At 38.9% G+C, this 23,795-nt stretch overlaps 2 protein-coding genes across 9 annotated transcripts in view; one reads left to right on the forward strand and one right to left on the reverse strand.

Moving 5' to 3' along the window:
- Positions 1–23,795, forward strand: part of FRY (FRY microtubule binding protein) — a 407,136-nt gene that overhangs the window by 361,876 nt on the left and 21,465 nt on the right. For all 8 annotated transcript variants that reach the window (XM_070520479.1, XM_070520478.1, XM_070520476.1 and 5 more), the window contains 9 exons: positions 2,116–2,256; positions 4,250–4,429; positions 6,702–6,863; positions 9,165–9,239; positions 11,512–11,682; positions 17,763–17,963; positions 18,765–18,926; positions 21,799–21,965; positions 23,233–23,422. In XM_070520479.1, coding sequence (XP_070376580.1) covers positions 2,116–2,256; positions 4,250–4,429; positions 6,702–6,863; positions 9,165–9,239; positions 11,512–11,682; positions 17,763–17,963; positions 18,765–18,926; positions 21,799–21,965; positions 23,233–23,422 — 1,449 coding nt within the window. The remainder of the gene's footprint in view (positions 1–2,115; positions 2,257–4,249; positions 4,430–6,701; positions 6,864–9,164; positions 9,240–11,511; positions 11,683–17,762; positions 17,964–18,764; positions 18,927–21,798; positions 21,966–23,232; positions 23,423–23,795) is intronic.
- ZAR1L (zygote arrest 1 like) overlaps positions 1–23,795 on the reverse strand; it is a 77,516-nt gene that overhangs the window by 17,352 nt on the left and 36,369 nt on the right. The window lies entirely within an intron of this gene.

Here is a 23,795-nt window from a genome sequence, read left to right on the forward strand (position 1 = left end):
TATTGAGGAGATTATGTGTTTTTATTCTTCATTTTGTTAATGTGCTGTTATCACATTGATTAATTTGCAGGTGTTGAACCATCCCTGCATCCCTGGAATAAATCCCACTTGATCGTGGTGTATGATCTTTTTAATTTATTGTTGTATTCAATTTGCTAGTATTTTGTTGAGGATTTTTACATCTATGTTCATCAGTGATATTGGCCTGTAATTTTCTTTTTTGTGTGGTCCTTGTCTGGTTTTGGTATCAGAGCATCATAGAATGAGTTAGGAAGCCTCCCCTCCTCTTCAATTTTTTGGAAGAGTTTGAGAAGGATAGGTATTAAATCTTCTTTGAATGTTTGATAGAATTCATTGATGAAACTGTCTGATCCTGGACTTTTGTTTTGGGGGGAAGTTTTGATTACTGTTTCAATCTCCTGACTGGTGATTAGTCTATTCAACTTCTTCATTTCTTCTTGATTCAGTTTTGGAGGGTTCTATGATTCTAAGAATTTATCCGTTTCTTCTAGATTATCCAATTTGTTGGCATATAGCTTTTTGTAGTATTCTCTTATAATCCTTTGTACTTCTGAGGTGTCCATTGTAATTTCTCCTCTTTTGTTTCTGATTTTATTTATTTGAGCCTCTCTTTTCTCTTGGTGAGTCTAGCTAAAGGCTGGTCAATTTTATCTTTTCAAATAACCAGTTCTTAGTTTCATGGATTATTTTCTATTGTTTTTTAAATCTCTGTTTCACTTATTTCTGCTCTGATTTTTATAATTTCCTTTTACTGATTTGGGGCTTTGTTTGTTCCTTTTATACTTCCTTTAAGTGCACTGTTAGATTGTTTATTTGAGATTTTTCTTATTTTTTGAGATAGGCCTGTATTTCTATAAACTTCCCTCTTAGTACCACTTTCGCTATATCTCATAAATTTTGGCATGTCATATTTTCATTTTCATTTGTCTCCAGGTATTTTTTTATTTCTCCTTTGCTTTCTTCATTGACCCAATAGCTGTTCAGTAGCATTTTGTTTAATCTTCACATATTTGTGGCTTTTGCAGTTTTCTTCCTGTAGTTGATTTCTAGTTTCATACCGTTGTGGTCAGAAAAGACGTTTGGTATTATTTCAGTCTTCTTAAATTTATTCAGACTTGTTTTGTGGCCTAATATGTGATCTATTCTGGAGAAAGTTCCATCTGTCATATATATTTTCTCATTATTTTGCTTTCCTTTTTGAAAATTTCATTGATATTTTTTCCTGATTATAAAAGCAGTATATGTTCATAAGAGAAAATTTGGAAAATACAAAGTAAAAAAAGAAGAAAAGAAAAATTGTCCAAATAATTATATTATCTAGAGAGAAACATTATTAACATTTTGTTGGATTTCTTTCCAATGTTATTTCTGTATAACACACACATATTCACATCAATAGTGGCATCATATATAGAAATTATATATCCTTTTACTTAATATTATGATATCCATTACTATCTTTAAAAATGTCATTCCATTGACTACATATTTCATCATACAATTTGCCATAATTTATATATTCATTAGCCTAGTGTTCAAACATTAAATTGCTTACAGAGCTTTCTTTTTTGTTTCATGGTTTTTGTTTTTTTTTTACTGTTATAAATAATGCCATGTTGAAATCTCATACATAAATCTTAGTGTTTATTTCTCGTTTTGGAGAAGTTCCTGAAAGTGAACTATTTCAGAAGATATGAACAATTTTAGTCCTCTTGATCTCAATTGCCAAATTATCCACTGATATGTAAGAATACCCATCTTATATACTCACCAATACTCTTATTAATTTCTAATCTTTGCTAATTTGATAACTGATAAATTGTATCTTTTGTTTTAATTATCAACTTCTGATGATTACTGGTGTTTAATGCTTTCCTTTTGAGGTTTATTTCATTGTATTCTATTGTGTAACTATTATATTTATGTATTCAGACCTACCTACATGGCCTTTGATAATATCTTCATTTCTTCATTAGTTAGGATTTTCATTTCCCTCCTAAGGAAATGTGCATCATGAAAGTATTGGGAATCATTGGTGCTTCTATGTGAAAATCTGGTGTCGAAGTGACTCACGCTGTGCCTTGCCTCCCACAGTTGCTGGAGAAGGGCCTGCCTAGTATGCAGCAGCCCCTCCTCCAAGTCATCTACAGTCTGCTCAGCTACATGGATCTCTCGGTTGTCCCTGTAAAGCAGTTTAATGTGGAAGTTCTGAAGACCATCGAAAAATATGTGCAAGTGAGTGTTTGGATGACTTCACTTATGAACCAGGAGGTTTCCAGAGAGTCATGCCACAAACACCACGGCTTTGCATGTAGCTTGTACTCTGCTGCAAAGCTCTATGGGTGCCAGGCCACGCATTCATTCACTGATATCCATAACACACCGAGAGCAGGCAAGACTGGCAGCTGACCCCGCCCTGAGTGATATACTGAGGAGAAAGACAGAACCAGGCCCTGTGTGTTTCTGAGCCTTCAGAGGACACATTTCTGCCTCTTGGGCTTACAAGCTGGATGCTGACAGCACGCACCTGGCTGCAAGGGCAGGGGCAGGTCTTATTTGTAGTATCCTATTTCAAAGGAGAAGGGAGAAGGGAGAAGGGACTTGCATGTACCGGGTTCTAGGCCAGGTGTTTCAACATGCAGAGAATTAATTCAGAGGTTAAAATTGCCACTTTATAGGGAACTGAGATTAAGAAACTTGCATAAATGTACTTGAAATTACTCCAACAACCAAACACAGGAGTGTACATGGTGAGTTGCAGAATTCAACAGAAAATGCTAGGTTTTCTCTGGTTAAATTCATTGACAAAGCCATACAATGTAAATTCTAGACATTTCTTTCCATCTTCACTTCAACGGTCACATTCTTGCAGATAGTATTTAATGCTAAAAGTGATTTCTAAGCTTTTTGTTTCATTTAATAGTTGTGCCACAAGGTAGGCATTCAGTAATGCTTTCTCACTTCACAACACTCAAGGGAGACAGAGGGTCAGTTCACACCTTTCTACCAATCATGTGCCCCATTTCATTGTTTAGTTAGGCTGCCTGTTCTCTCCTAGGCCTGTGGCATCTCTGGTACTAGATATCTTATCTTGAATGGCAGCTAATTTCACATTCAAACCATGACTTCCCTTGTGCAGATTCTAACAGCAAGGGAAATGTGTTTTATTTCATGTGCTTTTACTCCAAAGCCTGGGAAAATAACTTTTATCAAATTAGTTTACTTATGTTCAATATTTTTGTGGGAGAAGCACCTCAGTCTGCCTAGGGGTTGTCAGGGAGACAAAGATGATAAAACAAAGTGAGTCTTAGAGGAAGAGTAGGTGTTTGATAAGCCCCTAAGGACAGGAAAGGCCTTCCAGCATGAGGGAATGGCATGAGTAAAGGCACAGAGGCTAAGAGACCTTACCTGGCTGGTTTGGGGAACTCCAGGGGTAGCCTGCAGGAGATAACCCCCATAAGCCACATGCAAAGAGTGTGAACTCCTCCCTGTCCGCCAGAGGGAGCCCTAGAAGTTTAGGCTGAGAAGTGGCATGATCGGAAGAGTTCTAGAAAGGTCACTGTAGCTAAGGTGGGTACCATGGACTTAAGTAGAGGCTTCAAACAGGGAGACAAGAAAAGAGGCTATTGAAATAGTCCAGGCAGAGGCCAGAGATGATTCAATTGAGCCAGTGCCAGCAAGAATGGAGAGGAAGGAACAAATTATCAGGAGGGAGGGAAAGAGAGGAGTTAAGAACAGCTCCCAGATTCTTGGTCTAGGTCATGAGGAAGATACGGAGTGAAAAAGGAAGAGGGCTGAGGCAGAGATCAGGCACCCAGGAGGCAAATGGGGCAGGAAGAGCCAGAGATGTAGGAAGGAAGGCTGGAAATGGCAGGCAGGAGAATTCTGAGAAAGGGTAAGTGATCAGTAGCATAAAATGCAGTGGGGACTGTTTTTATTCAAATTAAGGAGGTACCTCATTAGCAAAAATGGTAGCTTGTTATTTTAAACTTTGATTTATTTGAATATGGACAAAATTGGGGTTTTTTATTTGCTTGTTTCCTAAATGTAGCTCATCTTGTATATAAACTATCTTTTTATGTCATGTGCCTTTTACTTATCACAGAATTTCCTGCACTGTTTTAAATCAATGAATTCTGACTTGTCATAAGAAGTTTCAGTGGCTAGAAGTATATTAGTTTTTAAAAATGAAATTATTTTTAACCATTGAGTGTTTTCTTTCCTTCAGAGTGTTCACTGGAGAGAAGCTTTGAATATCTTAAAGCTGGTAGTCTCTCGATCTGCCAGCCTAGTGTTGCCATCCTACCAGCACAGCGACCTCTCAAAGATAGAAATACATCGAGTGTGGACGAGTGCTTCCAAGGAATTACCTGGAAAAACCCTGGACTTTCACTTTGATATTTCAGAGGTATGTTAAGTGTTTCTGTAAAGTTTAACATGCATTTGTGGTGGCAAAGGTCAAAACTAGTTGCCTGGTCAAATGGAGACTTATTTTACATTTATTTCACATGAAGTCTTCTAAGGCCTAAATTAGTTTCTGGGGTTTTTGGGGGGGTTTTTTTGAGGACGACTGGCCCTGAGCTAACATCTGCCAATCTTCCGCTTTTTGCTGAGGAAGACTGGCCCTGAGCTAACATCCATGCCCATCTTCCTCTACTTTATATGTGGGACGCCTACCACAGCATGGCTTGCCAAGCGGTGCCATGTCCACACCCGGGATCCGAACCAGCAAACCCTGGGCCACTGAAGCGAAACATGTGCACTTAACAGCTATGCCACCAGGCCGGACCCTAGTTTCTCTAAGAACACATCGAGTGTCATATTCACTGGGGCTCTCAATTGGCAGCTTTAAAAAATAAAAGCTAGCCTCAGTTATATAAAAATGATTTTAAAAAAACTTTAAATGGAATGATCTTAAGCATTTCAAACCATGACCTTCACTCATTCTTTATTTGACAACCGTCATGTCCTGTATTTATATCCACAACGCTGTTTCCTGAACCGCAGCCAGACCGGCAAGTGGCTGAGATTTACAGGAATAAGGAATCCGCCTTTATGGTTGCTTCCCTAAGCCACACTGCTTTTTAAACCATTAAACTTATCTAAATTCTTGCCGTGAGGGAGAGGGAAGTGCAGAGGGAAGGGACTGGTGAACCAAGTTAAGGACTCAGGAAGAGAAGAGAGGGCAGAAAGCAGTCAGATTTACCTGCTGGTCCGTGCACGAACGTTTGAGAGGCCTGTACTTAACTATTTTAGTCTAAGATGTAAAAATACTTTGCTTTCCTGTCTCTCTCACCCCACGACCCATAAGCCTCCCAAAGCACAAACTGCACTCTGTCCATCTTGTCACCAGGGTCTGGGACAGTGTCTGCTGCATGATTGGTATTTAATAAATATTGTTCCACATGCTGAATGAATAAATTCACTAAAGGAATAAACTGGATCTATTTATATGGAACTTACTCACTTTCTTAAGTAGGGTGTAGCCAGGCTGGGTTTTTTCACACGATGGTCTCATTGACCTTTTATCTTTTCAGTATTCAGGATGGGATTCTGTTTTGCTGCCACTGTGATACCTGCATCTATATTTAGTATATATATGATATTAACGTATCAATTCAGTCCTTTTCCATTTTTAACATTTTTTTTTACATTGCTGGGGGGAGAAGCTAATTTTACTCTTTGACTTAAGGTTATTCTGTTCCAAAGGGGTACAGAAGACAGGCAGCCAGTCAGCTGCACACCCTAAAGACCCAGAATGATGGTCCAGAAAGATGGGCCTTAAGAGCCAGGTGGAGAATTACCAGCTGGTTTCTACCGCCTCCAAGTGTAGGCCCATGAACAGGTTTCTGCAGAGTAGACCTCCTTGGGGCTAAAGTTTGGGAGGTGATGTCCCCACACTCCAGCCCCCACACTCCTGGACTCTCAGGAAGTAAAATTTCCAAAATGCTGCCCAAGCACCCGGCCCTAACCTCAGTCATTTAAATAACTGAAAAGATGTAAATAGTTTAAATAAGTTTTTAAATAATTGAGAGTATCTAAAGATTGGTGAGTAAAGGAAGAGGGGAATGAATTTTGGTTTCCTGTTATAAGAAATTCTTTTAGTGGCCGGCCCCATGGCTGAATGGCTAAGTTCTCGCACTCCGCTGCAGCGGCCCAGGGTTCGGATCTGGGTGCAGACATGGCCCCGCTCATCAGGCCACACTGAAGTGGCGTCCCACATCCCACAACTAGAAGGACCTGCAACTAAGATATACAACTATGTACGGGGGGATTTGGGGAGATAAAGCAGAAAAAAAAAAAAGATTGGCAACAGTTGTTAGCTCAGGTGCCAATCATTAAAAAAAAAAAATTCTTTTAAGCTTACACATCTGAAAACTGACTATTTGCTTTCCTAAATGTTTCGCTTCTAATCTTTATCAGTGCTTTCTAAAGTATCTTTAAGAACAAGCAATTGGATTTGTTTCCAGCTGCTAAAGAGGGTGGGAAAATGTTGAAGACGCAAAATGATGTAGAATGTATATTTGAACATCAGGAAAATGAGCCTACTTGTAACACTGAACTTCCCTAATCTAATTTTTAATCAGGTAAGCAGTTCTTGGCTGCTGCTGGGTAGAGTGATCCCATATACCACAGAATGAGATAAAAGAACCTGTGCTTTTGTATTCTTTTTTCTCAAGACACCAATCATCGGGAGGCGATATGATGAACTGCAGAACTCTTCTGGGCGTGATGGGAAGCCCAGGGCTATGGCTGTCACCCGGAGCACGTCCTCTACCTCATCAGGCTCCAACTCTAATGTCCTTGTTCCTGTAAGCTGGAAAAGGCCCCAGTATTCTCAGGTATAGAATCCTAGACTCCCAGGATTGGAAGGAAGCTTAAGCGACCTGCTGAGCCCAACTGCCCATGTAATATGAGATTCTCCCATTCACCATCCCAACGTTGCCCATCTGGGCATCAACGCTTCAATGGTGAGGTTCTCACGACATTCCAAGGGAATCCATTTTATCTTTGAACAGCTCATTACATTGAGTTGAAGTCTGATACTTTTTTGCTTCTACCCATTGGTCCTAATTCTCTTAAGGCTTAGTAAGTAAAATCTGATCTTTCACATGGCAGCCCTTCAAACATTCAAAGAAACCCTACCCCTCTGCCACTCACCCAAACAAGTCCTTTTTTCTCCAAATAATATATCATTAGTTCTCCCAAACAATTCTATATGATAGAGCTGTATACTCAATACCCATTCTGGCTCCTGAGCAGGCACTGTAGCCATGGTCTCCATCCAGTCTCAGCCCTACAGAGCAGAGTGGGCTGCCAGATTTCTCTGTAGTTCTGTTATCACAGCTTAAGACTGTACTGTGGATGGGTGACTGCATCACAGTATTGATGTCATTGGACTTATTGCCAAGTAAAATCCCTGCATTATTCAGGGCTCTTTTGGTGACATATGACAGAAGCCCAGTGAAAAATTACCTTAAATGGAAAAGGAATTTATTAATTCATATATCTTGGCTTCAGGCATGGCTGGATTCTAGTACACAAAATCAGGAACTGGATCCTTAGACTCCCTCTCTCCTTCTCACTGTCCCCACGTTCCCTTCCCAAAGTCTGGGCCCTGCTTTCCTCTCTGCTGACTTCATTCTCAGGCAGATTCTTCCCATGTGAGGCACCACTGACCCCTGGCAGCTCCAGATTTACATGGTCTTTGCCTCTGATGATTTCAGGACAGAGGCCTCCCCTCCCCAACGTCCATAGCGATTCTGGAAAAAGGACTCTTGCAGCATGTGCAAGGGAGGGAAAGCCCCACTTAGAGGGAGAGGAGCTGTTCCCAAGATAAGAGGGACTGCATTACTAGAAGGCAGCGAAGCGGGTGCTGAGCAGGGAAAAGCACTTTGTGTGCACGCCCAGCAGGACTCCCCTTCACTCTGAAAGGTGAGGGAAGCAGAAGGTATAGCACAGTGCCTGCTGGAGCATAGCTGCTTCTCAGTGAGCCTTCATTGCCTACTGTACTTTCTTGGGGATTTGGAAAAGAGAAGAAAAATATACAGCCCAACTCCATGTTCCTCTCTATTGATTCCTTCCCAGAATTGTAAATTGCCTGCGAAAACTTAAGAGAAATAGTTCAGCAAATCTCTTGCCATCCTTCAACATGAAAGTCCTCCTTTGACTTTGAAAAGTCACCGTATTCAGTGTCCCTTCTATAATTTGGAAAGAAGGATGCAGTGAATTCAGTTCCACTAAGAAGGAAAATCTGTGAGTGATATTGGCCTCCTAGCAGTCTCCACATTAACTGAAATCAGATTAAAAAGGAGAAATCATTTTAAAGAGATTAGGAAGATTGCCTTAAGAGCAATTCTGAAGTACATTACCATTTTTTAGGCTCTAGTTACTCTGCCTTTTCATTCTCAACTCACCAAGTATTCTGAGACCTGGTTTATCAACGTCACTAGAAAATGTGATGGTTTATAGAAGAATCTCCATGCTTAAGGGGCTGAAAAATAAGGCTCATGAAGAAAAGGAAAAGGAATTGAATCTATTTAAGTGTAGGAAGAATAAATTGAGAAAGATTTAATGTGGCTTGGAAATAATTCAAGTTTTTACTTCTGCAGAAAGTATTCTCCCATTTGAGGAAAACAGATTTGTACCGTAACATAATAGATAGAATGTAGGTGTAAGGAAAGCCCTGCTAATGCTGAAAGTTGTAGCATAAAAGAAAAGAATATCAAGGGGAGTAATGAATATCTGATGAAGACCCTAGAAATTGATTTTCAGCCCCCTCCCTTGGGAAAACCTGGATCAGCACCATCCGGTATAAACACAATGTGAGCCTCACTTTAAATTTTCTAATAGTCACCTTTAAAAAAATAGTAAAAAGAAACAGATAAAATTAATTTCAATAACATTTTAGTTAAAGTAATATGTCTAAAATATTATTATTTCAACATATAGTCAATATTTTACAATTATTCAAGAGATGTTTTACATTCTTTTTTCAAACCAAGTCTTTGTGTATTTTATATCTTGGTTCTCATGGCCACATTTCAAGTGCGATTGCCCTGTGTGGCTAATGACCATGGTATTAGAGCAGATTTGATCACAGGACCCCTTGATTAAAACCTGCCTGTGTGTTTCTTTTCCAGAAGAGGACAAAAGAGAAGTTGGTGCATGTCCTTTCTCTGTGTGGCCAAGAAGTAGGATTAAGCAAAAATCCATCAGTAAGTTCTGTCTCATATCATATTTATTTTGGTTCTTTTTTACCTTTGATCATATAGTTTAGAGAATTCAACTATGAATGACAAGTGTGATATCCACCATCTAGATCAAACCCCTAGATTATCTCTCTCCACACCATGATTTTTAATCTCACTTAGTTCAAAAACAATGAAAAACTTTGTTGGCTATTTGCTCCAGTTTGCCTGTAAATACATACTCAGTTATTTTCATTTTTTAAAATTTCTTGGATTTTTTTATAAATATGCCCAGACTTCCTTAAAATATATATATGTGACTATCTCCTGCACCACTATATATGCTATACATTCCTTTTGGGTATAATTTTACTCTCTATACACACATCATCAATAACAGTGATGTCATTATTTTACGTATGTACAATAAAGATGAAAATAATGATATATTATGGGGTTTTTTTTCATATAAACTTCCACTGATGTTACAGTTTTTCAAAAATGCCACTGAGTTTTGGAATAAATGAATAATTGAAGTATTAAAAGTTAGCTTCTGAATCGTTTAGAAAATTTAGAAAATTCAGATTGTGTGTGTGAGTATAGTACAGCAAAAGCAATAAAAATCTCAGGGTCTGGTTTCACCAGGTATTTTTATTTCATCTGTATCACAGCATCTTTATTATTAACAAGAAAAGAAATAGCAAACTAAATAATTTCCCAAATAAAGTAAGAATTAGCAAACAATTTCTCTGTGGAGCTGTTTTTAAAATCCCAAAATGTATCTGCTAATGCAGTTCATGAGCATGTGAAATACTAGGCTCATAAATACTTGCTAAACTGCAAATTAATACTTCTTGTCACCTGGGAATGCACCCGAGCCAGCCATCAGCTAAGCTTGTCTCCACTGAAGTCAGCTTTTTACTGTTATTGATCAGTGGGTTTGCTGCTGCTCCTGTGACATTATTTAGAGCAGAGGGAACAGGGGCTGGACGAGGTGATAGTGGCAGGGGCAGACAGAGCCTCACAGCCCACAAGGGAGAGAAACAAGGGCCGTTTCTTAACTGCCATTGTGTTGGGCACTTTCTCCTTCAGATCTAAACTGCCTGTTTCCATGCTGAAATTCTAGCTAGAAATGTTCACCTGGAGTATGCCACAAATGAAAACAGCACTAACTAGGCTAGGGAGGCTTCAACCGAAGAAACAGGAATTTGGTCTCATCTCTCACCAACTAGTTGACTGGCCTTCAATGCTATTTGCCTCATATACCCATTTGCAATCCCTGTGCAAACTGTGTGTCATGTACCATTTTATGGGAACGTAGAGCAAATCATATAACTGTTCTCAAACACTGAAGAAAAAGAGTACACTTAAAATCCATTCAGTCTTTTTACTTTTGAGACACATTTGTTATATTTAAAGTCTTATAAATGATTGGCCTACTTTTCAAGGAAGACTAGACGTTATAATAGTTAAATAAAAAATACTGTTCACTTTATTTAATACCACTGTATGTTCAGGACAGGCTAGATAGCAAAACATTTAGGTTCATTTGCAGTTTATTCCTTCTACAAAGTTCTATTAAAATGGCCCAGTGAAAAGAACCTAAACACAGAAGTTAATTTTAAAATATTAACATACTAAAGATTTTAATAGAAAAAAGTTTTGTTTAAGTCAATAAGACAGGAATTTAAGTATAAGTGATGAACATGGCTGCTCAGCTACTCTTCTGTAATTCAAATAGGCAATACTGAACTTTTTGGCTTCTGTTTCTTATTCCTTACCAGTTCCTGGTTTATCTCTAAAAGGGTTAAATCCTTTGCTCTCACAGTTCCTTCTATAATAACATATCTTGCTATCAGTAATCCTTAAAATATTATGTGATAATATGTATGTGACATGGATGTGTGTGTGAATGTGTACAATTTCTAACCTTAAGCAGTTCACAAACAGTGGAAAATTTCTTGGCTGCTCTAGTTTGCCTGTGAACACATGCTCAGTTTGTCTGTCACACACACACACACACACACACACACACACAGGTAGGATCCAGTCTTCATCCATTAAGAAGCAGCAATTTGACTCTTGAACATTTTCCTAGTACGTAACTTGCATCTTTGCAACGAGTTTAATCTGAAGGCACCTGTCCAACATAAATAATAAAAGAACATTCTAAAAATACCCACTTAAGGAATTAGGTGTGTACTGGAAATACAGTGCTATGAAGAACCAATTACAGTTTTTCGTAGCACAAACAACCAAAGGGAGAACGCTTTCTCAGGAGAGGACTCTTGACTCGTAGGTAATTTTTTCATCGTGTGGGGATCTGGATCTGCTTGAGCACCAGACAAGCTTGGTGTCCTCTGAGGACGGCGCCCGAGAGCAGGAGAACATGGATGACACGAACAGTGAGCAGCAGTTCAGAGTCTTTAGAGACTTTGATTTCCTAGACGTGGAGCTGGAGGATGGAGAGGTACAGTATATTCTCTGTAAAAATAATCCATTCAGGCTTTTCCTTGACTAACGAAACCGTTTCTTTTTTACCTGCTAAATGAGTTTTTATAACAGAGTCTTTAATTGGACAGCTGTAAACTTTGTTTTGAATCAACTTATTCAAAGTACAGCAGCTCAACTTTGGCAAAAGTTTACCACGCCCTTCCTGTCTGAGCCCACGGCAAAGGCTGCCAAGTTATTTCTAAATGGCAAAGAGCTGACTTTTAATGACCACACAAAGACTGTGTGTATGTAGTCCAAAGGTGAACTTTAAAAAAAAATCACAAAAACATTCATTTTCTCAGCCTGTTCACTGGTGTCTGGGTAAAACATGCTAAGTAGTTAATTATCTTAAATGTGAAATTGCTCTAATACGATTACTTTAAAGCTTGCCTGCTAGAACATGAGATGGGAGCTCGAGGGCTCCAGCACCTTTGTGCTGTTTGATGAAATCATTAAAACTTGAAACAAGATAAAACGCACATGAGAGCTCTTGGCGCTGCTTTCGGAGCGCACAGCTAGTGTTCCCGACACCTGGAGCTGCTGAATTCGAGTCTCAACGGGCAAATGCAGATTCATTTATTTGAATGACAATTATGGTAATAAGATGCTTTCAGTTGTGAATCCTGTTTTTGAAAACTGGGAGTGGAAGGAGGAGCATCATCTCATCACTCTCATCTCAATAGCTTAGGGCCATGTTCCAGCTGAGAGGGAGTCTTCTGCCTCGTGGGACGAAAACTAAATTCACAAGAATGAGATTGGCATACGTAAAAATGCCTGCTATGGAGCCGGCTCATGGTGTCGCTCAACATACCTTAGCTCACATTTAACTAAGCGCACTATATTTCCCAGACAAAGAAAGCGCTTTCTGCTAGTCTTACAGTTAAAGTGGAGGCCCAGATTCAAAGCTTATCACATCCTGTGACGGGTAGGCACCTCCTAACTTAACTGGAAACTTGTGGGAAATGATGCTTCGAGTAGCTGCTTATCTTCCCTAGAAGGATATGACTGCTCACCAATCCACTTATGTTGAGGTGAGGCCAGGGAGTTTTTGTCCTCTTTGTCCCTCCCTGGCCCACTGACTACCCTGGATGTCTGGGCCAGCAAAGGAAAATCAGGTCCTTAGAATGAAGAATGTTTTCTTCACCAGTTCTTTCCCTGGAAACCAAGTGTAGCAGATCAAGTCCTTAAAGAGTATAAAGGCACTGACTGTACGGCATCTTTAAAATAAGTGTCAACTTTTTACCTTCAATTGTTCTAGAACTAGTAAAAAGTATTGCAGAGTTTTCTGTTAACCATAATTATTGGTAAAGAAATCCATTGCTAAACGTGGTAAGGATTGTTTAAAAAGTGTAAAGCAAAATACAATTGTTTTGTATACTTTCAAAGTGTCTCTGAGCCAGAGCTATATGGAATATCAGAAGATTAGCTCCCTGATCTGGACAACTGACCTAATCTTTGCTGTTAGGCTACAATTCAAGCTTGGGCACCTGTTCCCTTGGAAGTTGAAAGAGGGAGGGAAAAATTGATGAAGGAAGAGAGGCATCATTTTCCAGCCTCAGCCAAAAAAAGTGTTATGTGAAGTGACCTAGCAGGAATGATGTAAAATGGAGGGATTAGACACCATTTCAGAACAACTAACAAATTCAATTTCTATCAAAATAAAGGAGGGAAAATCTGAGATGCTCGTCACTTGAAAATAAATATTATACTAATGTTTTTCAGGGACAATAAATAGTGAATACTACACCTTCCTTCTAGTGTTCTATTGTCCTAGCCACCAAGACAGAGTGAAAATGCTTGGGCTTTGAAGTCAGGCAGGTCCAACTTTGAATTTCAACTCTGTGACTGACCTAGTTATATGACCTTAGGCATGGATGCTATTGCTCTTGGCTTCATCTTTTAAATGTGTATGACAAGACATTTAATGATGAGAGGTAGAATGATGAGAGGACTAAGTAAGATAACCCATGTAAAGCTGCTGGTATAGTGTCAGGCACATAGTAGGCCTTCTAAATGTTCGTTCCTTTGTACTGTCACTGGTGAGTAATTTCAGTGTCTCCTCAATGAGAAAGGTAAGCATATTTGGCTTCTAGATCAAAACACAATTATCAAAACAAAAAGAAAGACCAGTTGTTTGGTGATGTCCATTCCTTCTCATTAAATGCTATCTGTAAGGGTTTGCCTTTGAATTTTTCAGAAGCTTTATAGGTGCTATTTCTTTGCTATTAATTGCACATCAGCAGTGAACAGATCATGGTCACAAACACTTTTAGCTTTGTGAGCAGGATCAGGTGATGTCACCTTTTTTTTCCAGTTGATGACCCTCATTCATTTTCCCATGACATTTAACAATTTTCTCACAAATAAAAATTTAGGCATTCCAAAAAAAAAGTGTTAAGGAGACCAAAGTTGTCACTGAAGTGGAAAGTTATTTTAGAAATTGTATTTATGATTTGTTACCCCAGCTACATCATCCACTACTCAGAGGTTTGAAATTTCTGGTGTTTGATACTGATTTTTCTCCTTGGGGTTTGTGTATCTTTACTTTTTTTAAGTTGCATCTACTGAAGTATATATTATTAGCACTATTTGGTGTTGTGTTAGAGCTAAGACAAATACACTTGAGTACCTTTAATGTAATCATTTTAAATAGACCTCTTATTTGTTTTTCTGTCCATTCAATTTGCTACCCAGGAACTTCAGGTAAGATGATGCTGTTTTTAATCCAGATACGCTAGTAGATATTTCGCATCACTGCAGATTTATAACAATATAATTGCTTTTTTCTTCCCTTCTAGCGTATGTATGCCTATTTGCGTGCATATTTACATTGAAGTGTGTGTGATAGAAGAAGTATTTTTCTTGGTTGCTCTAGTATGGAAATATTTTCTGAGGCATAAATACAAGACAGTTTTAAAATCTTTATATGCTTAGTTCTGAAAGTTGCATGATTATATCTCGTGAAAGAAACTGAGTTTTTAAATGTGATCCAGGGAAATCGTGTAATTTCTGATTAGGCAGTGCATAGCTGGATTGGTTTTGTTGTTCAATTCTTTTATTAAAAGTGAACTCAACAAGCTGCATCTAACAATATTCCACATACACTTCCAGTTGAATCCCTTTATTTTCCAGGAATTAGGAGCTATCTTTGTATGGTGCCTGTATAAAGTTTCATTCAAATGGGGGTCCTTCTGCAAGTAAAAGAGGGTGCTGATGGTAATTACATCCAGACAACAGGCATAAACCAGGATCATCTGGGCAAACTGACCTACAATCACACTGTAGCTATGTCATATCAGACTTGCTCCAAGTAGGTACATTTGGGGGAAAATATTTTAACCACAGAGCACCCAAGTTCCTTCAGCAATAATTCTTATTTGACAGAGTTCCAATATGAAAAAAATTATTTCAGAGAAGATCATTTCCAACATTTCTAGAATGTTCAATCATTAATACTTTCTCATCTCAGGATAAATCCTGAGTGGTTAAGTTTGATAACTGACATACGCAAATTGTCCATTGGGAATAGTTAGCCATCTTCTAAATTTTCTCACACATAGAAAATTTGACATAATCAGTAAAACACCGTTTTGACCTTTGACCTTGTAGGTAACATAAAATGTAAATCTGACATTTGGGTGTGGGGAAGATGGAGGATGGCTCTCCCAGTAAGGATATTCCTGTGCCATGCTGAGAAGACCTGGGTGACTTCTAATCATCAAGGACTTTAACTTAGGCTAGACTACAGCACTGTGCCATCTCAGCCCATCAGCCACCACCAGGGAAACAATTTCAACACCTTTGCCTCTAATCAGTCATTGCATCCTCTAGCAAGACATCCAGATATCTTTCCTGCAAGAACAGCTTTCCCTGACTCCAAGTTCTCATACCTGATTAATTCAAGTCTTCACCAGAGTTGCTACCAAGTCAATAGTAACAGCCCTCTATGCCCAGTGTGGCATTCTCTGGCCCTGGATGTCTATGTTTCTCCGCAAGCTCATGGTTCAGCGTTAGTTTCAGTGTGGAAGACTTTCAGAATTGTCGCTTAAGGGAGTTTATCCAATCCTTCCATTGATTTGGTGCAAGAGAATCAGTTTTGTAAACTGATGTTTTATATGTATCTTTGTATATTTCTCCCAGTTATTTTCACATTCTTCTTTTTACTCTGTGTTCTTGTTTTTACATTTTTTAAAATTTCTTCACACATGACATTTTCTTCTTCTTCCAAGGACTCTTGCCTCTTCCACATTTTTTCAATTTTTTTACTGCCATAGCTGTTTTAAAATCTCAGCATATGGAGCTGGCCCAGTGGCACAGCAGTTAAGTTCACACATTCACTTCGGCAGCCTGGGGTTTGCCAGTTCAGATCCTGGGTGTGGACATGGCACCGTTTGGCAAGCCATGCTGTGGCAGGCGTCCCACATGTAAAGTAGAGGAAGATGGGCCCAGATGTTAGCTCAGGGCCAGTCTTCCTCGGCAAAAAAAAAAAAAAAAAAAAAAGGAGAGGAGCATGGGTAGCAGATGTTAGCTCAGGGCTAATCTTCCTCAAAAAAAAAAAATGAACTTATAAAATCTCAGCACAAAAATTAGCCTTTTCCATCAAGAAAGATATTACTTGATGGTAATTTATCATAGCAGATACAAGTAAAAAGTACAGATACAGACAAAACAACAGATACAGCTACAGAATGAAAATCATATTCTGAGTCTGCTTTCTCTTTATAATCAAACATGCCTAAAAACAATCATAAACATCATAAATGTGGATGAATAATAATAACAATTTCTATATCATATCCAGAATGTGGTTAGCATTCTTACCTGTTGCATTCTACCATGAATAGCCAAAACAGACTTTGGCAAAGTTAAGCATCTATTATATGAGAGATCTGAGAATGACAGTTTTGTTTCATTAGAAGCCAGAAGAAATAGACTCTTAAACCAGAGGAAAATTAATAAATTTAATGGTCACTAATTTTAACAGTAATTTGCATCTCTCATATTACATTATTATGCTATTAACTGAACTGTCATCAGAAAAAGTTATTTTATTTCAATGAACCATCAGACAGTGTTTCAAATGTCTAATAAATGAAAGTATTCTATGCTAGATTTTATTCAGATTACCTATTTGTTTAGCTTAAAATTTGTTTACCAGTGGGCTGGGTAATATTTCCCTTGCTTTATTCCTATCTTAATAGAGAGAAAAATAAAACTCAAATTCATTTTTAGAAAAAAATTTATGTTGGTCGGATAAACTCATTTAATATCAGATGGTGTATAGAGAAAATCTGAGATGCAACTAAAAGCTTTCTTTAACACTTATATTGCCACTTAGCCCAGTTCTCAGTAAATTAAAATGTTCCTGCCAGGAATAGTGCTTGGTACCAAGTCAATCATTTCAGGTCCAGGAAAGTAACTATTTTCTACGCTGGGACAGTAATTTAAAGATGAGCCTAAAGCAAAAGTTAAGCCGTGCTGCTCTGGCCTCTGCATAGTGCATGATCCGGCAGGCCTTGCCCAGCTGCTCTCTGATGGTCTTTAACTCTGCATTTTATCTGTGGAAACCGCTGTGGCAGAAACAGGCTGGAATGTTTACCTAATGCTCTTCTACTTAATACCCAGAGGATGTGGAATGTGCTACAAGCATAGCTCCTACTTTTTTTCTCCTTCTGAGAACAGTACTAAACAAGGGGGGAGCGGGGACCTCTTCTGAAGTGGTTTTAATATTAATGATCTCTTGCTTACGGATTTTTGGAAACCCAGATCATTTATATAGTTTACCAAAATCAACTTTTAAAAAACAAAATATGACCCACCATGCCAAAGAAAAGTGTGTAATCACTTCGACCTATGATTTAATATGCATTTAAGTGAAAATAGTATGCTTTTACTACTTTTCACATCATATAAACAAAATGTTTGGTACCAAAGCACATGAGGGCTTGAGAGTTTATATTGAAAATATTTATTTCTAAGCTATGACTAATTGAATGTGTGAAGGTGTAAGTGCAGGAAGATTTGGGCATAAAAAAACAGCTGATGGTGTGATTTCAGGGTGAGAGTATGGACAATTTCAACTGGGGAGTGCGCAGGCGTTCTCTGGATAGTCTGGACAAGTGCGATATGCAGCTTCTGGAGGAGCGCCAGCTTTCAGGAAGTTCTCCCAGCCTCAATAAAATGAACCATGAGGATTCCGATGAATCCTCCGAAGAGGAAGACCTCACAGCCAGCCAGATCCTGGAGCACTCTGACCTAGTAAGTAGGAACTTGCTCTCTGTAGGAATTGGGAGACTTATTTTTGTAATTAAAGCAATCATGCAGTTTCCAGTTGCAGCTAAAGAAACTTTCCACAGCTGCTAAACTCAAATCTGAAGTGTCAGGTGGTGTCTAACTGATTCTAACTGGCCTCTTCTCTGTAGGTTGCAAATGGAAACAAATGCTGGGGATTTGTTATGAGCCCTGAGTGCCATCAAATCTGTTAAGGCCTAGATTTTCCCCAAATAACTTCCTCAGAAATCCAAAGTTTTAGGAAATATAACAGACAATTTTGATGTGGTTTTCTGAAAATACGGGTATTGGTGTTGTAGAATGCTGTGCTGTAATACCAGATTGCCAGCTGCTATGTTTAAGTTCTATTAACAGTGAAATATGTACCTTAAACGCTACCTGTCGACCAACAACTAGCTCATACAATGGTTTGTACTCTTATGTAAAGAATAAATAGCGCTTTTTTTTCGGGGCTGGCCCCGTGGCTGTGTGGTTAAGTTCTTGCACTCCACTTTGGCAGCCCAGGGTTTAGCCGGTTCAGATCCTGGGCGCAGACATGGCACCGCTCGTCAGGCCATGCTGAGGAAGTGTCCCACATGCCACAACTAGAAGGACCCACAACTTAAAATATAGCACTATGTACCGGGGGACTTTGGGGAGAAGAAGAAGAAGAAAAAAAAGAAGATTGGCAATAGATGTTAGCTCAGGTGCCAATCTTTAAAAAAAAGAATAAATAGAGCTTTTAAAGAAACTTCATGCTATGTTTTATCTCCTTTGCTTTCTCAACAGATCATGACTCTCTCCCCTTCTGAGGAGACTAACCCCATGGAATCGCTCACTGCAGCCTGCGACATGACCCCTGCTGATCCTCATTCCTTTAACACCAGAATGGCTAGCTTTGACTCTGCTTTGCCTGATATGAATAATCTTCAGATTTCTGAGGGTTCAAAGGTAAAGAGATTTTGGCAATTATGATCACAGTTTTCCTAAAGAAAAAGTACTTCCAATTTTCTGAGAAATCTTAGGGGATTTATAAGTGGAGGGACTATCTTTGTCTTTTTCTTTCTTACTTTTTTGAAATAATGGAGTTTGTGCACCCGAGCCTGTGTTTTGAAGTTGTTTTATCCTCACAAACTTCAGCAGCCATCTTCTTGTTGGTTGAAAGAAATTTGATTTGAGGTACTTTTTAAATGAACCATTTTGCATTTTCCATACAGCATGAACACTGCTGATTAATGGTAAAACAAATTGGTGTCTTCTGAGATCGCTGTGACTGGGAAACTACTGTTCTTTGTCCTGACTTTTATAAAACAATATGCTAAGTGAGGTGTGGGTGTGTGCATGTATCTGGGGAAATTTTTTCCTATGTAGGAATCAATTATACAATTTGTGCATTGATTCGATTCTCGCCTTTTAGCATACTATTGAAATTTTCAGTGTCAATCAGCATGTTATGCCAGATTTGCACAGAACTGTCCTAGCCAGACTGAGGAGAAAAATAAGTAATGGATACAATTTTCTTTTTCTTTTTTTTAAAGATTGGCACCTGAGCTAACGACTGTTGCCAATCTTCTCGTTTTTTTTCTTCTCCCCAAAGCCTCCCAGTACATAGTTGTATATTCTAGTTGTGAGTGCCTCTGGTTGTGCAATTTTCTTATTTAAAAGGTAAGCTTAAAAAAAAAAATCTAACAATACATATTTCACTTGAAGTTTATTTTAACAAAATTTCCATAAATACCCTATCTATTAAAGTATTCACTCCTGCACTGTGTTCACTTATATGCCCACATATATGCCCATCGGTATAGAATTTTATTTTCTTATATTAGAAATTCCCAAATAACCTACTGCAGTTAGGATAAAGTTTTGTCTATCCTGAGTTTGGTTATGATAGTGTTAGCTTGAAAGGGAAAATAAAATAGAAAAAAATGTGTAAAATATTCTGATACTTCTTCTAATGGAAAAAAAATACACTACTACCTATTCTGTATTCTTTTACAGTGCACTGACAACAGGTCTGAGCTCTAGGCAAATCTGTGGACTTTAAACCAAGAGCAACCAATCAAATTGCAATCACCTAAAAAGCTTGAAGCTTAAAGAACATTTCTAAGATTGCCCCATTGCAAAGGAAGTCTGATCAGGATTCTTAAGAATTATCAGAGTCCTTTTTTAGCCCAAAAAGGTCCAGAGAGGAAACTCATCTGAGGTTAAGATGCCAGAATCCTAAGATTAAGAAATTAAATTTCATGGAAAGGACATCACAAAATAAATGTGAAGTCATTAGCATTTGATCCTTCTCAGAATAGTCGTTTTCTCAATTGTTCTATTTTCAATGCTAAATTATACATATTTCTCGTAGAAAGCATTGCCTAAGTAGTAATATTTTTGTGGACTCACACAGAAATCATCTAATTCTATCAAGGAAAGATTGAGTCTAATTTCTGAAAAGCTATTTCTGTTTTTCACATGAGCTGGGTTTCTGCAAAGTTTGATATATTCGTGATGTTAGAAAGAGAAAATGAAAGATATTTTTCTAAGAACTCAGCCCTCCCCTAACAGATGACATTTATGTACACTAATAACCCAGACCAGTCGTCAGTGGCCAGTCTCATTGTACCACTGTAGTTTTAAAAAGCAGGAAGAAGCAGATACGGATAAGTCTCTGAAATTCAGTATTTACAAGCAATCCTTTAAAGATGTGAGATATCCTGTTCCCCTGACATAAGTTTAAACATTCCTGTTAATTTCCTTATTAATCCTTGATTCAAAATACTACTAACTGAGTGGCCAGATGTCAACCCATGATAACACTCTAATTCATATATATTTCTATTTTGCCTTGATTTTGTTTTTGTTTTAAGAAAATGACTCACTGAAACAAGTATGTGTAGTTTCTTCCTCTCCTCTTCTGGTCTGTAATCCAGCTGCCTTCCTTCCTCTCATAAAGAACAATCAGTTCTCCAGCTGATTTTCCCCTGGCCCAAGTTCAAGCCCAGCCTCTTTTTCCATTTTACTCACTATGTCTCTTTCCTGCCCCTCACTGATCCCAGATCTGCTGCCCCAGAGCCCTTTCATTTCACTGCTTCTTCTACATTTTATAGCAACGTGAGAGCAGCCTCTCATATCTGTTATCTTTAAAGGATATTCCCAAGTGTAAAACATATGTGTAAGTGCATCTTAGAGGATTTTCAGTATGGAAAGGCCTATCAACATGGTAGACATAGGAGATAACTATGGATCATTCAAGCACACTGCAGATATTTCTTGAACATCTACTATGCCAGTCACTGATGATTCTAAATTCTAGTTTCCATAGCTAAGGGATTCTATATAACTATATTCTCTTCAATATAGAATCTGGACAGGCTTGCTTTAGAAGGCCGGGGTTGTACAATGGAGAAAGTCTGAATCCAGAGGTGGTGTGTTTCTAGTCCCAGGTCCAGCTCTGATTATCTCCTTGATATCCCTTTCCCACGTGGAGCATCCATTTCCTCGTGTATAAAATGGAAGGTTAGACCAGGTGGTCTCAATGGTCCTTTCCAAGTTTAGCACTTATATCCCATAAGCATGGATCAAATATGGTAATCTATTGAGAGCCTCTTTGGGAACTATTGTGCAAAGATTGAAAAGAAGATAAAGAATGAACAGTACTTCAGAGAATTCCTGAGTCCAGTGATAGAAACTGACTATATTGTAGCTAGAAAACAAATACCTTCAATTTCTATCACTCTCACGATTTGTCTATTTGTCCTTTAGTTGAACAGATTTCCCTCTATATATTCTCACATATTGGGGGGATTCTTTCCTCTTTTTATTCTTCCAGGCTGAAGCTGCCCAGGAAGAGGAGGACACCACCGTGCATGAGGATGATCTTTCTAGTTCCATCAATGAACTCCCAGCAACTTTCGAATGCAGTGATAGCTTTAGCTTGGATATGACTGAGGCAGAAGAAAAAGGCAATCGAGCACTGGACCAGTTTACTCTTGCAAGGTAAAGGAGCCCTTGGTGGAAATGAGTGGTGCGAACGTATATGGCACACTGTATCGCGTTCACTCTAACTCAAGTTATATGTCACACTTGCACTGTTGGGAGGGGACTTCCTAATGAAGGCATCCAAACTGACATGTAGCTCGGAGGGCTCTCAGTAGGTTGGGATCATCCAACCCCAGCATAGGGCCTTACATGGAACCCAAAAGGGTACTCACGTAGGAACTCATAAAGCCATAGAGTAAGATAAAAGCCAAAGAGGGGGCTGGGGACATGGTCCAGGCCTTGTAAGCTTTGAAGATAAGCAAGATTGGCAAGGCTTGGAAATGAGGAGTTCTTTTTATTTTGAGTTAAAAGACCAGAACAAGAAGTTCTTTATAAACTAAATACCTACTCTTTCTTAAGTGGTGGCTTTCAGCCTAGTGGCTGATATTTCTGAGACTAGTGAGACACAGTTAGAGAATACGAACAGGAAAAAATATAAAAAGGAATAGATAAAAGCACTCATGCAGCATCTAGAATAAATCATAAGTAATAATGCTACAGATTTACTACAGGAGAAGAAAGAATCCTAAAATCACTCTTCTGAAGGCTGAAAATAAGAACTAAGTAAAAGCTCCTGATAAGGCTAGATAGACAAAGGCCTTCTGTTATGGGGACCAGCATCCATCCATCAAAGAAACAGCTTCAGGTAATCCCCAGAGAAGAACTTGACTTTTCACTTTTTGTTCATTCTCTCTCCTTTCCTCCTTCCGCTCTCTCTCACCCCGCATTTCTCTTCTTTCATTTCCTTTCCTCCCTCCACCTTTTTCTTCTGGGCATTTATGCACATGCACTCATTTATACTCTCCCTCCACAAAGGAAGAGTTAAAAGACTGAAAATTTATGTTATAATTTTTCATATTGAAAAATGAAAGTGTGAAAGCATAGAAACTAATACTGTGTCTGAGGAATGGCCAGTGAGGAAAGTAAGAGACAACTGCTGAAGGCTGAGAGGTACCGAGTCTCTATAAAGGAAATCAGAATTGGAGGAATCGCAGAAATTCAAGAGGTGAAATTTTGATTCTATTTTGATTTGGATTCTATTTTCTAGAATCAAAAAAGAATCCCAGAGACCTCTGAATGAAAGCCAAGCTCCCTAAGCAAGCTCCAACGGAGGAGTGGGCAGAACGGGCCACCTGAGGAGGCTGACTCAGGGTTAGAACCTTACAACCCGGTAAAGGACGAGAAGGACATCACTTCTTGACAGAGTCCTTTTCATTTTTTCCAGCTTTGGAGAAGGTGACAGGGGAGTCTCTCCCCCTCCCTCGCCCTTCTTCTCGGCCATCCTCGCTGCATTTCAGCCCACGGCCTGTGACGATGCCGAGGAAGCCTGGCGCAGCCACATCAACCAGCTCATGTGCGACTCAGATGGCTCCTGTGCTGTGTATACATTTCATGTGTTCTCCTCCTTGTTTAAGGTGCGGTGCTCACTAGAAGCTCAGAGGACTTAGTCTCTTACGGGAGCCAGCTAGCTTCTAATCTAAGAAGGGGTGGTTATTTAGTTCTGGGTTTATACTATTTTCTCCCCCAAACATCCCTCAATGTTCTCTGACTTTATCCTTTCTTCCATTCATCCTTAATCTGTTCAACCTTCTCAAACTGGTACTGTGAAGATGCTGCCCTCAAATGATTTAGGCTGCCATGATGTACTGTTCACTTCTGCCCTTCTGGCCTTAAATGATGTCATCAATCCTACGTGACCATGGCATCAGGACCATTAAGTGGTATCTTCTGCCAGGCCTGTCCTCCATCTCTTCTTTCCTCTTAGACCGCTCTTGTATCTCTTTTTTT

This window comes from Equus asinus, chromosome 11, assembly GCF_041296235.1.
Source record: "Equus asinus isolate D_3611 breed Donkey chromosome 11, EquAss-T2T_v2, whole genome shotgun sequence".
In the NCBI taxonomy this organism is placed as follows: Eukaryota; Metazoa; Chordata; class Mammalia; order Perissodactyla; family Equidae; genus Equus; species Equus asinus.